At 33.3% G+C, this 15,814-nt stretch overlaps 3 protein-coding genes across 4 annotated transcripts; all 3 read left to right on the plus strand.

Annotated features, from left to right (window-relative positions):
- The first annotated feature begins 347 nt into the window (after nucleotides 1–347).
- LOC148563765 (uncharacterized) lies at nucleotides 348–3,258 on the plus strand. Its single transcript, XM_088486935.1, has 6 exons — nucleotides 348–508; nucleotides 551–744; nucleotides 838–1,011; nucleotides 1,201–1,384; nucleotides 1,460–1,713; nucleotides 2,417–3,258. The coding sequence occupies exons 1-6, from the start codon at nucleotides 348–350 to the stop codon at nucleotides 3,256–3,258; spliced, it is 1,809 nt and encodes a 602-aa protein (XP_088343061.1).
- Nucleotides 3,259–3,294: 36 nt separating this feature from the next.
- On the plus strand, nucleotides 3,295–4,083 carry LOC107640466 (uncharacterized). Its single transcript, XM_016343986.2, has one exon. The coding sequence runs from the start codon at nucleotides 3,295–3,297 to the stop codon at nucleotides 4,081–4,083; it is 789 nt and encodes a 262-aa protein (XP_016199472.2).
- A 2,547-nt stretch (nucleotides 4,084–6,630) lies between these two features.
- On the plus strand, nucleotides 6,631–10,961 carry LOC107643450 (5-formyltetrahydrofolate cyclo-ligase, mitochondrial). Of its 2 annotated transcripts, none has more exons than XM_016347102.3 (7): nucleotides 6,631–6,973; nucleotides 7,491–7,631; nucleotides 8,191–8,361; nucleotides 9,209–9,250; nucleotides 9,338–9,383; nucleotides 10,188–10,258; nucleotides 10,373–10,961. In XM_016347102.3, the coding sequence occupies exons 1-7, from the start codon at nucleotides 6,712–6,714 to the stop codon at nucleotides 10,507–10,509; spliced, it is 870 nt and encodes a 289-aa protein (XP_016202588.1). In that variant the 5' UTR covers nucleotides 6,631–6,711; the 3' UTR covers nucleotides 10,510–10,961. The 2 variants fall into 2 exon arrangements, with proteins under 2 accessions (XP_016202588.1, XP_088344820.1); XM_088488694.1 differs by having other exon boundaries at nucleotides 8,164–8,361; nucleotides 10,373–10,670.
- Nucleotides 10,962–15,814: the final 4,853 nt, after the last annotated feature.

The raw sequence follows: 15,814 nt of genomic DNA on the forward strand, positions 1-15,814 counted from the left end.
ACTTGCCATCTGCATCTGAAGTGGCTGCATTGATTGTTGGCGATGTCGAACAACTTAGCAAAGATAGAGATATTATAGAGAGTCAATCTAGAAAGCTCCAGCGGATTGATATTTTTCATCCATCTTATTTAGCCTTGCAATATCCATTGTTGTTTCCGTATGGGGAGGATGGATTTCGTTTGGATATTGCAACATCAGATTCTATCTCCGCTAGGCCTACAAAGAAAAATAAAACAATCACTTTGTGACAATTCTTTGCTTTTCGACTACAGAAAAGGACAGGTGAATCTCCGTTAATTCTGAGATCAAAGAGATTATTCCAACAGTTTCTGGTAGATACCTACACAATGGTGGAATCAGAGAGGTTAAAATTCTTTAGGTGTAAACAACCACAGTTGAGGGTTGATAAATACAAATGTCTGCATGAAAGTCTTATAAACGGGGATGTAGATGCTGCAAGGCTTGGCAAAAGAATCATTCTTCCCAGTACTTTTATCGGTGGACCTAGGTATATGATGAATAATTGTAAAGATGCATTTGCAATTTACAGATATGCAGGATATCCTAGCTATTTTATCACCATGACCTGTAACCCTGAATGGGATGAGATAAAAAGAGAAATGACTTCCATTGGATTGAAGGCAGAAGACCGTCCTGATATATTGTGTCGAGTTTTCAAGATCAAGCTTGATGGTTTGATTGATGACCTAAAAGAGGGAAAAATCTTTGGCAAAATTTTGGGATGTAAGTCTGTGTTTATGCAACGCTTTATTAAAATCTTATGTTGTAATGCTTTGCTCATTTGTCTTTTTTAATTTCCAGACGTTTTCACTGTAGGGTTTCAAAAGAGAGGGCTTCTGCATGCACATATCCTTTTATTCATGAGTAACGAGTTCAAGCCACAAACACCAGATGACATAGACAAACATATAACAGCTGATATTTCTGATGAAAATGAAAGGCCAAATCTACATGGAGCTGTTCAAAATTACATGGTACATGGTCCATGTGGTCCGTACAACAAGAATTCACCTTGCATGAAGAATGGATCCTGTTCAAAGTTCTATCCTAAAGAGTTTAGACAGCGAACACTCATTGATGAGGCCAGATTTCCCAAATAAAGGCGTACTGATAACGGTCGAACAGTGAAGAAAAGGAAATGTGTATTAGACAATAAGTTCATTGTTCCGTATAATCCAGAATTGTTGCTCAAGTTCGGGTGCCACATAAATGTGGAATACACGTGTCAAACAAGTTCTCTTAAGTATCTGTTTAAGTATGTACACAAGGGTAATGACCGCATAACAGCTACTCTATACAATGTTGGTGATCTGTCAGAAGCCATACAAGTTGTTGATGAAATTAGGAATTACTACAATTGTAGGTACATTTCGGCATGTGAGGCAGTCTGGCGTCTATTTGGATATGAAATCTAAGAGAAAGAACCATTTGTGATTAGACTTCCATTCCATTTGGAGGATGAGCAACCTTTGGTTTATGGTGAAACTTCTAATGTGAATGATATCGTCGAAAGAGTAATATCTCACAAGTCCATGTTTTTGGGATGGATGGCGGCGAACATGTCATATCCCTATGCTCGAAGTCTGACTTATCCTGAGTTTTCAACCAAGTTTGTTTGGAAGGACGATTCTTCAAAGTGGTTTCCTCGAAAGAAAGTATTCGCAATTGGAAGGTTGACTCATGTACCTGCAGGTAATGACGAGTTTATATTCAATTTTGATTTTACTTATTTAATGATTTAAATTTAAAATCTTAATAGCCTGTACCCCACGTCCATTTTATTTGATTTATCTACACTAGAAAATAAATATTCAAATAACTTTCAATCGTTATAATCTGTAGATTATACAATTTTTTATTTTTCTATATTTTTTAGAAAAATTATTCTTATGCGGATGTGTAGCTACATAATAATTAAAATAGTGTAGCTTAATCCATTTAACAACTTAAAAGTGGGATTTTAACCAAGTTTTTTGCAGCAAATACTGAAGAATATTACCAGCGACTTCTCTTGAATACTCAAAGAGGATGTATGAGTTTTTGAGATATAAGAACAGTAGGAGGAACAATTTATGCTATGTATAGAGATGCATGCTTCGTCCTTGAACTCTTGCAAGATGACAAAGAATTCATTGATGCAATTAAGGAAGCAAGCTCATGGGCCTTAGGATCATATGTTAGGAGGTTATTTGTCATTCTATTAACATCCAACAATATCTCAAGACCAGAGCATGTCTGGGATAGATGTTGGCATGAAATCTCAGATGATATTTTGTATCGACAGAGAGCCGTAATGAACATGAGGGGTGAGTTTTTACTAATTACAATGATAAAAGTTCTTCCTTATTGATCATTTTAGTTTGATTGAATTTTTACAGTATTGTATAATATGCAGAGTTAACAATGTCAGACGATGAGATTAAGCAGTTGTGCTTAATGGATATAGACAAGATCTTACATTCCTATGGTAAAACCTTGAAAGACTATCCTCCTATGCCTTTAGCAACTGAAGTTGATAGTTCTTTGTTAACCGAAAGGGTTATTAGGGAAGAGCTAAACTTTAACAAGAATGATTTAAAGAAAAATGCCTCAGACATGTTAGCCATCGCAACACCTGAGCAGAGATATGCATTCGATAAAATTGTTACAGCTGTGTATTGTGATGAAGGGGGTTTTTTCTTTGTGTATGGTCATGGGGATACTGGAAAAATATTTCTCTGGAACCTTATGTCTGCTGAGATTCGCTCAAGGGGTGATATAGTGTTATACGTTGCTTCGAGTGGTATTGCATCTTTACTTCTTCCCAATAGAAGAACAGCACACTCAAGGTTCAAAATACTGCTGAATATAACTGAGGATTCTGTATGTAACATCAAACCTGATTCCCTTCAAGCAATGTTGCCATTGAAAGCCAAACTTATAATTTGGGATGAGACTCCAATGGTTAGTAGGTACTGCTATGAAGCGCTTGATAAATGCTTAGGTGATATCATGAGGTGTTCTCCAACATATAGCAAAGATTTGCCCATTGGAGGAAAAGTGGTTGTACTAGGTGGAGACTTTAGACAAATTCTTTATGTTATTCCACGAGGATCGAGACAAGACATCGTTCATTCAACCCTGAATTCGTCTTACCTTTGGAAGTTTTGTCAGGTGCTCAAACTAACAAAAAACATGAGGCTTTCTGTAGGGACGACTGCTTCAGATCAAGATGAGACAGAGCAATTTGGTGAGTGATTATTGAAAGTTGGTGATGGTCTAATAGGTGACAATATGGATGGTGAATCTGAGATATGTCTTTTAGGAGATATTGTTATTCCTTCTTCGGACCAGGCATTTGATGAGTTGGTTCATTTTTCTTATCCAAATATTTTGGAAAACATGTCCTCAAAGAATTTTTTCAAAGCAAGAACTATACTGGCTCCCACACTAGACATCGTTGAAGAGGTCAACAACCATCTGATGGCTATCATTCCTGGAGGGAAAAAATTATATCTTAGTTCGGATTCCATTTGTATGGATGAAGAGAATATGGAGAGTCAACTAGATCTCTATAGTCCTGAATTACTGAATAGCATAAATTGCTCTGGTTTGCCTCCACATAAATTAATACTCAAGGTTGGTGTTCCGGTGATGTTACAGAGGAATATTAACAAATTCAGTGGTCTTTGTAATGGTACAAGGCTACAAGTTAGGAAGCTTAGAAATCATGTCATAGAATATGAAGTCTTAACGGGTAACAATGTTGGTCATATTGCTTTGATTCCAAGAATGAATATGGTACCAACAAATGAAACCGTCTCAGTTAGATTCCAACAAAGACAGTTTCCCATAATAGTATCGTTTGCCATGACAATTAATAAGTCTCAGGGACAAACTTTATCTCATGTTGGATTGTATTTGCTCAAACCAGTTTTTACACATGGCCAACTATATGTGGCACTTTCAAGAGTTAAGAGTAAGAGAGGTTTAAAAGTTTTACTTATGAATCACGTAGGAATGTATGCAAATTCAACCATCAATGTTGTTTATAGAGAAGTCTTTGAAAAAATAGTATTCTAATGTAAATATTTTAATTTTATTTTAAATTCTGTATCAGTGTATAATTATTTTACTTTAAAAAATATAAAATAATTATTACTCACTTTTGTTTAAGTTAAACTTTGATTTTGATAATAATTTTATAAATTTTTTAAAATAATAATTATTTTGTACTTTTGTTTTAAATATCGAAGCATATAATTTTTTTTTAATTTTATAAATTTTTTCGTGCTGAGCACGGGATCATACACTAGTTATATTCCTAATTTAACAACCAAAATATGTCACATGACACATTTCTCATTAAAATTGGAATAAAATATTTTTCTCTAAAATTAATAAACTCATTTCCTCTATCCTCTTATCTGGGTCTCTTCCCTTGTCTAATTTTCTCTACCTTTCCTATTATATATATATATATAACTTATAATTTATATTTTATTATTAATTTGACAAATCAAAATGCATCACGAGATATTCTTTTATTACAATTAAAATAGAATCTTTTCCTATAAAATTAATAAATTCTCTCTCTCCATCTTCTTCTTCTTCTTTATCTTTTTCTTTCTTTTCTCTCTCATTCTTTTTCTTTCTCTACCTTTCTATTCTATAAAACATAAAATTAATAAAATAATATAATTCAAATAAATTTATAAAATTATAAAAAATACATTAAATTTATAATTGAATATAATTAAAAATGATACTATAATATTATTCACATAAAAAAAGTATATTATTATTATATACATATTTTTTTAGTTTTTTTATTTAGTTTCTAATTTTCACTAGTTATCTTTTTAATATATATTTTTATTTACTTCAAATATTTATTACATATAAATATTTTGTAAGAGTTGTTTGGTTCTATAAATATTTTGTTTTATAATCTATAATATTAAAATGAATTATTCTCCACATACAAGCGTTTTTTCCATACCAGTCTTTACAAGTCATTTATATTCATGCGTTTTGTGCCGTTACTGCACGTTCTTCTTCTTCGTTATCGTCGTCATCAACACCACCTCTTCCTCCTCCTCCTCTTTCTCCTTCTTTTTTCATTGAAATTTCTTCTCCTCCTTTTATTGCTTTGAATCCAATCAAGTGGCTGAGGTGTGATTCAATTCAGAAGAAAAAAATGTAGCATTAGAGAAAATATTTTTTTGTATTTGCAGCAAATTTTGGTGTAACACGAAGATATTTGGGTGTAACACAAAGATATTTGGGTGTATTTTAAGAATTTTTGGTGTATTTTTATTCTGATAAGTTCTGCGTAATTCAAAACTCTTCCTCTTCCTCCTCCTCATCTTCTATTGCTTCTTTTTTTTTTTATCATCATCACTATCTTCTTCTTTTTTTCTTGTTCATCTTTTTCTTTTTGTTTTACCTTCTTAAGTTTCTTCTTATTTTACTCTCTTAACAAGAATAAAAATAAAAAAATCAAACAAAAAAGAAGAAGAAACACATAATGTTACAAAATTACTTGGAAGAGGATGAACTTACATTCATTTAACTAAAAAAAAGAAAGAAATAAGGAAAAAAAGAAGAAGAAAAAAATGCAGCATTAGAGAAAATATTTTTCTGTATTTGCAGCAAATTTGGGTGTAACACGAAGATATTTGAGTGCATTTTTATTTTGATAAGTTCTGCATAATTCAAAACTCTACCTGAGTTCCTCTTCCTCCTCCTCATCTTCTACTGCTTCTTTTTTTATCATCATCATTATTACCATCTTTTTTTTCTTTTGTTCTTATTCATCTTTTCCTTTTTATTTTACCTTCTCAAGTTTTTTCTTGTTTTACTCTCTTAACAAGAATAAAAACAAAAAAAATCAAACAAAGAAGAAGAAAAAATACATAATGGTGCAAAATTACTTGGAAGATGATGAACTTACATTCATTTAACTAAAAGAAAGAAAGAAATAAGGAAAAGAAGAAGAAAAAATACAGCATTAGAGAAAACATTTTTCTGTATTTGCAGCAAATTTGGGTGTAACACAAAAATATTTGGGTGTAACACGAAGATATTTGGGTGTATTTTTATTCTGATAAGTTTTGCATAATTCAAAACTCTTCCTTTTCCTCATCTTATTTCGTTTTCTTATAATTCTTTTTGGGAGAAAAAAATATATAATATTGCAAAATTAATATAAAGAGGAGGAGGAAAAAATGCAGCAACAATAACAACAATAAAAAGAACCACGATAAGGATGAAAACACTAAGAAGAAGAAGAATGAGGAATGCGAAGAAAAATGAGGAGGAATGCAAAGAAGAATGAGAAGAAGAAGAAGGAAAAAGAGCAGGAAGAAGAACGTGGAATACAAACCTTGAAAAAGAAACATTTCTCATTTCGCACTATTCAAAGTTGAGGAAGCGCGTGTTACATGCTCTTTAAAGTGAGAGTTGTTTTTGTTGAGTTTAAATTGATTTATATAGACTTGTATGCTAAAAGGCAAAAAAACTTGTATATATAACAAGTCTCACTTAAAGCCAATATAACTTTAAAATATTTATATTAAAAATATTAGTTAATAATATATAATAGAAAAGAGATATAATAGATTTTTTAAAAGTGGCAGTTAGAATTGTGACTTGTGAGGGAGCGCAGAGGGGAAGAAAGAAAAGAAGAGGAGAGAGCCAGAGACACATATGCTCCGATTCCGAACAAGTGGCAACGTAGATATCATGGTGCACGCCGCCAAGCTTGTTTTCATCAACCACCTGCGCACCGTAGCATCACCTTCCTCTTGCTCTGCTAATCTGCGCCCTCCCTCTACCTCTACCTCTACCCGCTCCATGAACACCAGCTTCGATCCTCAGCTCCATCACCTTTTCCAGCAGAAGCATTCTCTTCGATCCAAAGTACGCACAAGCCTCAAAAACATGGATCCCATTCTCAAGTCCCAACAAGGTCCATTTTCCTTTTTCGTTTTTTATATTTATTTTTCAATATGCTTGGGAAATTAAATGGTTCAAGTCTTGAAGGATGTCCTCTGCCAATTCTGTATATAATTATGAGCTCATAATGTTTATTAGGGTAATTGAGAGACCTACTTGTCCTATTACTCTATATATAAATTGTGTTATAAATAGGGTAATGTACTTAACCTTAGGGAGGTAACCATAATTTAGACAGTATTATTAATCCATGAATGGGCAGACATGACAATCACATGCTTTTTAATTATTTCATTCTGATTTTGCATCTTGAATAAAAGAAACAAATGTTCTCTATATGGTAAAGAATTTAGTTGCTTTACAATGGCTGTATCTATTGGGTAATTGTATAGGGTAGAGAGTATTGTAAACATGACAATCTTGATGATTATCTTTGAAGCACATTGGTTTCTGACAACTCTATTCTTTGTGAATACATGTTGCTTCTGGTATGAATGCATGGCTGTAAATTGTCTTTCTTTTTTCCTCAGATGATGCCATTCAGAGGGTTGTTTTAGAAGCTCCATGGTTCAAGAATAGTAGCAATATATGTGCTTATATAAGTTGTGATGCTTTACGAGAAGTGGATACGTCAAGAATTGTGTCAAATATCTTATCTAACTATAAAACAGGTGTGCTTTGTGTTATATTTTTCTGTTTGTGATTCTGATGTTATGTATTTTATATAATCTATTTCCTCAACCTTATATTTATGCTTCTGAAAGAGGTTTTTCTTCATTTTATGGCCAATCAGGTGGATTGGGTTATTAACTAGTTGCAGAGGTACAACCGTAAAAGTACAGTACTAACCTATATATGAGAGTGAGATACAAAATTTTTGTAAATCGTACTTTGAATAATATGAAATCATTATCTCTTAGCCTTTCCTTTTTTCTCTTGTTCTTTTGCTATTGTGGTTTAGCATCTTTTTTTATCAGATATGTAAATTTCGATCAGATAGTGAATAAAACTAAATGATTAATAGACCTTTAACATCAATAAGTATTGTGTAAAAACTTGCTTACTCGTGAAATATATGCGTGCAAATAATTTACATAACAGATGTTTACATAAAATTCCAACTGACATCCTGCTGCTGCTCAAGCTTTTTCTGTTCTCATTCTTGGCTGCCACTTGCCATGTATGCACTGTAAAATATTGTAGATTCTTACATCTCATTTTCAACTGAAGAGGATCAGGGTCATGTACAGATGAAGAAAAGGCTTTATTTACCACGTGTAGAGGACAAAAATAGCAACATGAAGATGCTTAAGGTATCAAGTTATGATGATCTGGTTCTGAGCTCAATGAACATTTTGGAGCCAACTTTGGTCGATTCCAGTGGGAATCCACGTGAAGATGGTATGGCCTTTTAATATTTTCTTTTTTGTTTCCTTTAATGTATTTTTCTATCTTTATCAAATCTCTATTAGTTTGAAAGGACATAGTCTTGTTGTAATCTAATCAGAAGATGTTGACCTTGGCAATATCATTTTTTTAATGAAGTGTTTATATTGATAAAGTCCCTTGACCAATATCTACATCCTCAGTCCTCACAAGGAGGATATAGGTCACTTGATATAGGACACTGATAAGATTGTACCCATGTCTTTCTTTTTTTTTCACTGTAATAATGCCTCTCTCTCTCTCTCTCTCTCCCCCCCCCCCCCCTCCCCCCTTATTTTTTTAATGAAATTTCACCTTGAATAATACTGTCAAATTTTATTTTAGGATGTTGGTAAGACAAATTTTTTAATAGTGTTTCTAGTAATTTTTTTGGGCTTCAATAAGGGTGACAATGCATTACGTGAGTATTGATATTCTTTCCTGGCAAGCAATTTAGCTTATTTTTGCCTGAGAATCAGAGACACAAACATGAATATTGCTTTTGTGGTGGCCATTTCAATTGTTTATGGCAAAAGCAAACTAAGATATGTTGGGAAAACCAGAACTCGTGAATGTAGTAACCTTAGTTATGTTGGACAATAGCTTTTTATTTTTGAAGTCATCTCTTTCTATTTTTCCTCTTCCTCTATTTGACTATAACTTTGTATATTGATCTTTCGTACATGTAAATACATGCTTTCATCAGCTTTTCCCCGTGTCTTATAATTTTCAGTTTCCTTCATGTTTTTCTTTCTAATTTGCTTCTCTTAATTCTCTTTAGTAGAAAGTAACGTGTTATCTCCATGAATATTACTTGTGGCAGTTATGCAAGCAACTGATCCAGTTGATTTGTTCATCGTACCAGGTATTTCTCTGGACACTTTCTGATACCAGCTAATTACCTGCGGTATGATCCAGATTTAGCATTGCACTATATTTCTCATCTTGGCAGGCCTTGCATTTGACAAATTTGGAGGACGTCTGGGCCGCAGTGGTGGGTAAGTTCTGAGATTGCTATCAATTGTTTCTTGTGTTTACATGTTTTGTTAAATGATGTTCCATTTCAGAATGAACAGCTTGGGACTGTGTATCTTCTGGATTTCTTCCATACATAATGAGAGACCATACTAGAAAACAAACTTGACAAGATTAAAATGATCAAGGAAATGAACATAATCAAGATGATGGGGGAGAGAATGAAGCAAACTTTGAAGAAGACATCCTTATTCTTTTCATCAGATTACTATCTTGCAGCGTTAACAGTGCATAATATTCCAAATGAGACCTACTTTCACCATTCCTTGCACCTATACAAAGGCATTCCTAAATGAGTAAAAGACAAAAATGTTTGTTCTTCCTATTTCAGAGATTTTCATCATCTTTGTATCCATAGCAGCATGTTCCCCCCTCATACAACTACGTTTGGACAATGCTATTTGCTCATACAAGTAGTCGGGGTTAGGGATGGCAATAGGACAGGACGGGACGGGTATTTAAGTAGCCATATCTGTCCTGAATACCCAGGCATTGCTCCATTTCCTTCCCCATTAGTTTTGCCCCATACCCAAACCCGTGGGTATATATACCTGCCCTGCACACTTCCCGCCCCACCTCGGAACTTAATTGATTTATAGTTTTTCTCTTTTAAAAAAAAATCTATACCATGAAGATAAACAAATTGAACTGAACTGAGCGCTCCTTATATATCGGGAAATTGTATACAATATGCTTCTGTAGTTCTCACCGTTGGTTTGTGTCTATTTTTACTAATGGCTTTCAGGATTGTTTAATTTTTTTTGCAGTTACTATGATATGTTCCTCAAAAATTACCAAGAGCTCATTAAGAAGAAGAATTGGAAGCAGCCTCTACTTGGTAAAAGTTACTTTGAAAGCCTTCCTGTCTAAAGGAAATGTACCAACTTCAGAACCTTGTCGTATTATTTTCGCTTGATTTACCTCATTTTCATTGTTTTTCAATCTATTGCAGTTGCGCTGTCATACTCTCTACAAATAATAGAGAATGAGCGAATACCTACCACTCCCTACGATGTTCCTGTTGATGCTCTTGTAACAGCTTCTGGCTTCATACCCATCAGCTCAGTAGCATTCAAATATTGTCACTGATGAGCAGTTTCTTTTTTTTAATTCTTTTTTTATCTTGTGAATCAGTTGGCTAGCAGTTAAAATGATTTAATAGGCAGGAGAATACATTCTTACTCGTTTGCCTGGAATCCTGATTGTGGTCCAAAATGAACATGCTATCAGAAGCTTCATTGAATCTTTACAGTCTCGGGCTATTTTGAAGCAATAATTACTGCCAATGGGAACACATCTTGCATCTTCTTTAGACGTTTTGAAGATTTGACAAAGTTTTATAATGCAATATAGTTTGATTTGGATGGCAAATTCGATTCTGTAAACCAGATAACTTGAATGCATTTTATCCACACTTGAGCTGCTTCTTTTCTAATGCTGGAGCCTCAAGCTTAGCCTTGACTAAGCCTTAAACTATATTAGATTTGTGAAGGCATCGAAATTGCAATTAAGTGATTTATTTTAAAATGAATTATAATGCAGCATATTAAAAGTTTAGACCATGACAAATTGACAATAGATATATTGTCATATTGGTGTCAAAGAAAGTGCTGCGTTTTTAACAGACAGCAGTTTTAATCAAGGGAAACTTTCAGAGCTTCAAAACTCAGTTGTGCAGCGGGGGATCTTCAAGTCTCTATCTTTAGTGAAGGATTACTTCTTGGTTTAATAGTCAAATTAGTCTCTGAAAGATAAGACATTCTTCAATTTCAGAACAATTTCGTTTCTGAAAGATTTTTTCAATCAAATTGGTCATTCAAAGATTACGAATTAATCATATTTGTTCTTCAGTTACTTCAATTACAATTTTTGTCAACGATTGGTGATGTGAAATGTTAACTAATAGCATACATGACACATAATACGTTGAATTGGACATTGATTAAATATGTTTATGAAAATTTATCAATTTAGTCACTAGGTCATATTAGGAATAGGATTTTTGCAATTGGGAAAATGACTAAATTAATAAATTTTCATAAATATATTTGGTCAATATCCAATTAGACATATCGGATATTATATATGTTATCAATTAAAGTTTTACATCATCAATCTTTGAAGAAAATTGTTAATGGAGTGACTAGAGAATAAATATGATTAATTCGTAATTTTTGAAGCACCAATTTGATTGAAAAAATTTTTTAGAAATGAATTTAAAGAATGTCTTATCTTTGAGGGACTAATTTGACTATTAACCCATTATTTCTTGGTAGATCTTACACGGTCAAATCAAAGTTTACCGCAAATCCTTTTCTCATAATATGTGGAGGAATAAAATACATTTTCTACAAAGAACTTCTTATCCTTCAACCTTCACGTACCACATTGAAGAAGTTTATGCAGCAGTGATAAAGAAGAAAGTGAAGGAGAGAAGAATGGAAGAAGAGTAAATTGAATCTTGAGTATTGTCACTTAATGATTGGAATGGGAAACAGAATTCTGTTTCTAAAATTACAAAGCTTAGTTATCACAATATGCTAACAGCTATATATAGACACAAAACAACACCTAACTTAACTAACACACTAAACATGGAAAGTGAAAACTATTAGCTAACTGAGTCTGTTATTGGAATAGAATCTCAATTTTCTTTAACTTTATCATCCTCCCTCAAACTCAATGACACTTTTGGTGTTGCTTTGAGCATGCTTTTAAATTTATCAAAGGCTGCTAGAGATAAAGGTTTAGTATAGATGTCAGCAATCTGATCCATTCCTAGAATGTGAATTATGTGAAGCTTGTTCTGAAAGGCTAAGTCTCTCACAAAGTGAATGTTGAGCCCAAAATGCTTCTGTCCTGCTATGATGAATTGGATTTGCTGACAATTGCAGAATACTTGCATTGTCACAATAATTGTTGGAGTTCTAGAATGCTTGAGACCTAGCTCAAAAGATTCTGCAGCCAAATGAGATTAGAAGTAGCCGCCGTCAGACTTCAAAATTCTAATTCTGCACTAGACCTACTTATAACATGTTGTGTTTTGCTTGACCATGCAACCAGATTGCTTCCAAGGAAGACATAGTAGCCTGATGATGATCTTCTATCATCAATGTCAGATACCCAATTTGCATTACAAAAATGAGTGGAAGGATGAAACAATAAGTCCTTCTTAGTGGAACCAACAAGATACCTTATTAATATTATTTTGACTGATTTCCAATGAGAGAGCAATAAACTTTGCATAAACTGACTTACCTTATTAACAGAAAAAGATAGTCCTGGCATTGTTAAAGTACAATATAGTAAGGCACCAACAATTGATCTATATTATGTTAGATCCGGATAGCTCTCAGAGCCATCTTTAGAGAGTTTTTTTTTTGGATGAAAGCATGGGGGATGGGGGCAGGTTTGGCATCACTCATGTCTGCCCTAAATAACAATTCTTTGATGTATTTAATTTGAGATTGGTGATAGGGCTGAACATGATTTAGTTAATCTAAAAATTAAATCTATTTTTTGGTTAATAAAAAATTTAATCTTGGCTAATTAATCAAATTGGTTTTATATGATAAAATTGGTTATTAACTGGTTATAAAATTTAAAAACTAATTAAAAAAAATTGGTTTTGAAAAAATAACTGGTTTTTAATAGAAAAATTGGTTTATAGAAAATTAAAACCGGTTTTTGGATATAAAAAAAGATTTTTGGATCAAAAAACCGGTTTTCTAAAAAAATCATTTTTTTAAATTGAATTTTTAATCTAAAAAATTAAATTAAAATATTTTAAAATTTAATTTTAGTTTTGGTTAACTGGTTAAAAATTGATATTTTTGAATTTGGTTAACTAATTTTAAAATATATAGATATAATTTTAAAATTATTTTGTTAAATTAGTTAACTAAAATATGATTATGATTTTTTAATCAATTAACCACATTTTGATTTTTTAATGTACACCCCTAGTAGGTGATATGCACTAGAAGCCATTTTCGTGGCCTCAATTCCTAAGTAGTTAAAGGTTCCAAGACTCTTTAATGAAAACATATTATGCAAATTGGACATTAAAGTATTTATAGCATCTGAATTATTACCTGTAACTAGAATATCATCAACATAAACCAGAATAAAATTTACATAAGAAGTTTTCTTTTGAAACAAGGAAGGATCTTACCGGTGCTTCAGAAGCCGAATTCAGCTAATGATGCAGAAAAAGTGATATATTAGGCTCTAAGAGCCTTCTTAAGACCATATATGGCCTTTTGTAACTTGCAAACTTGAGTTGAATCACCATTTTCAAACTCAGGAGGCTGCCTCACATACACAATTTTGTTGAGTTTTTCATTGAAAAATGCATTATTAAAATGGTATCGTTGGATTTGCCATTTAAAAGATAGAGCAATTGTAAGGATAACTCGAATAGTTGCTGGCTATATGACATGACTAAAACCTTTAGTGTAATCTAAACCTTCAATTTGATGATTTTCCATAGCAACCAAACGTGCCTTATAACGCATAACTGACCCATTTGGGTTTCTCTTAATAGCAAAAACCCATTTGGATTCTATAACAATTGAATTTGGTGCACTACAATATTTTGAGTCTATGGCCACGGTTTTTTTGGTTATGGTGAAAAACCGTGACCATAGAGAGGATCTATGGTCACAGTTTTTCAGCGTGACCAAAAAAAAAAAGCTATGGTCACGGTTTTTTAAAAAAGGGTGGCCTAAAAGGGTCTATGATCACGGTTTTTCAAAAAAGGGTAACCTAAAAGGGTCTATGGTCACGGTTTTGGAGGGTGACCTAAAGGGTCTAATGGTCACGGTTTTGGGAGGTGGCCTAAAAGATCTATGGTCACAGTTTTGGGGGTGACCTAAAAGGGCCTATGGTCACTGTTTTTTACAGTGACAAAAAAGGGGTCTATGGTCACGATTTTTCAAAAAAGGGTGACCTAAAAGGGTCTATGGTCACGGTATTAGGAGGTGACCTAAAAGGATCTTTTAGGATTAGTGTTTGTTAATTGATTATTTTGTTTTCCTACTCTTGAATGTTCTTTACCTTCTCTTGAAATTTGTTTTGGCTTTGTTTTGTGTACACGATAATTTTTTCGTACTGGTAAAGACAACAGGAGTTGACTAGTTGCTGCGACACCATTTATAACAACTTTGAATGTTCTTTATTTTTTGATAAGAAACTTTATTCGATATTACATGTAATGGATAAATTACACCTTATTTTGATTAGTGTTGTAATGGATATCTAGTTTTTAATGAAACTTTTATGATTTAGATTTATTGAATTTCTCATTCTTAGATTTATTTTGTGATTATCATCATTTTGGGATGTGATTATACTTTTAAAAAAATTAAATTTGATAAAACAAAATAGGCTATGGTCACCATTTAAAAATAGGGTGATCATAGATAAGCTATGGCCATGGTGAAAACGGTGACCATAGATAAGGCTATGGTCACGGTTTTAAGATGGGGTGACCATAGAGGCTATGATCACGGCGAAAAACCATGACCATAGATAAGGCTATGGTCACGGTTTAAGGAGGGGTGACCATAGAGGCAATGATCACGGTTTTAGGTGGGGTGACCATAGAGGCTATGGTCACGGCTAAAATCATGACCATAGATAAGACTATGGTCACGGTTTTAGAGAGGGGTGACTATAGAGGCTATGGTCACGGTTTTAGGGAGGGGTGACCATAGAGGCTATGGTCACGGTTTTTACACGTGACCATAGATTAATCTATAGTCACGGTAAAAAAATGTTGTCTAAAGTGTCAAATTTTGAAAATTGAAACTGTAACCATAGAAACCGTGACTATAGATAAAAAAACCGTGACCATAAACCTATGGCCACGAGAGAATAGGCCACGATAAAAAACCGTGACCATAGGTCCAAAACCGTGACCATAAATCTATGGTTACCCTTTTTACTAGCTATCATAGGCCTTTTTTATTTGTAGTGGTGGAAGAGTGACCAATTCCATGTTTGCTTTTTGGCCAAAGCATCAAGGTCATAGATCATAGCATTCTTCCAATAAGGAAGAGCCACAGCTTGTTTAGCACTTACAGGAGGATACTGTAAGAATTAAGGGTCAAGAAGGGTATTAGATAAAATTGTAGATAAGGCTTTGGGTTTTGACGTGCTATATTTGAATCTAGTTATCATAAGATGAACATTCTTAGTAGTAGAGTGTGTTGGGCTGCTAGTAATTGAATTTCAATCCCTGAAATTGGAATTGGTGTAGCAACATTTGGTGGTGAGTCAATATCATTAGCAACTGAGGATGTTGGACCGCTGGAGTGTCACCTGGAATAGGTGTGGAGGGAGTGGTTGAAGATGGAATGATTGGTAAGAGGTGAAGGATCTAAGGGAGATG

This window comes from Arachis ipaensis, chromosome B5, assembly GCF_059453495.1.
Source record: "Arachis ipaensis isolate K30076 ecotype BB chromosome B5, ASM5945349v1, whole genome shotgun sequence".
Taxonomy (NCBI): Eukaryota; Viridiplantae; Streptophyta; class Magnoliopsida; order Fabales; family Fabaceae; genus Arachis; species Arachis ipaensis.

Bases quoted from the DNA above. Each gene is read 5' to 3' on its own strand.
- LOC107643450 (XM_088488694.1), top strand. From the start codon at position 6,712: ATGCTCCGATTCCGAACAAGTGGCAACGTAGATATCATGGTGCACGCC. The intron at 9,251-9,337 runs GTATTTCTCTGG...TCATCTTGGCAG, and splicing joins TGATTTGTTCATCGTACCAG to GCCTTGCATTTGACAAATTT. The intron at 10,259-10,372 runs GTAAAAGTTACT...AATCTATTGCAG, and splicing joins TTGGAAGCAGCCTCTACTTG to TTGCGCTGTCATACTCTCTA.
- LOC107640466 (XM_016343986.2), top strand. From the start codon at position 3,295: ATGGATGGTGAATCTGAGATATGTCTTTTAGGAGATATTGTTATTCCT.
- LOC148563765 (XM_088486935.1), top strand. From the start codon at position 348: ATGGTGGAATCAGAGAGGTTAAAATTCTTTAGGTGTAAACAACCACAG. The intron at 745-837 runs GTAAGTCTGTGT...TTTTCACTGTAG, and splicing joins CTTTGGCAAAATTTTGGGAT to GGTTTCAAAAGAGAGGGCTT. The intron at 1,012-1,200 runs GTCCGTACAACA...CGTATAATCCAG, and splicing joins CATGGTACATGGTCCATGTG to AATTGTTGCTCAAGTTCGGG.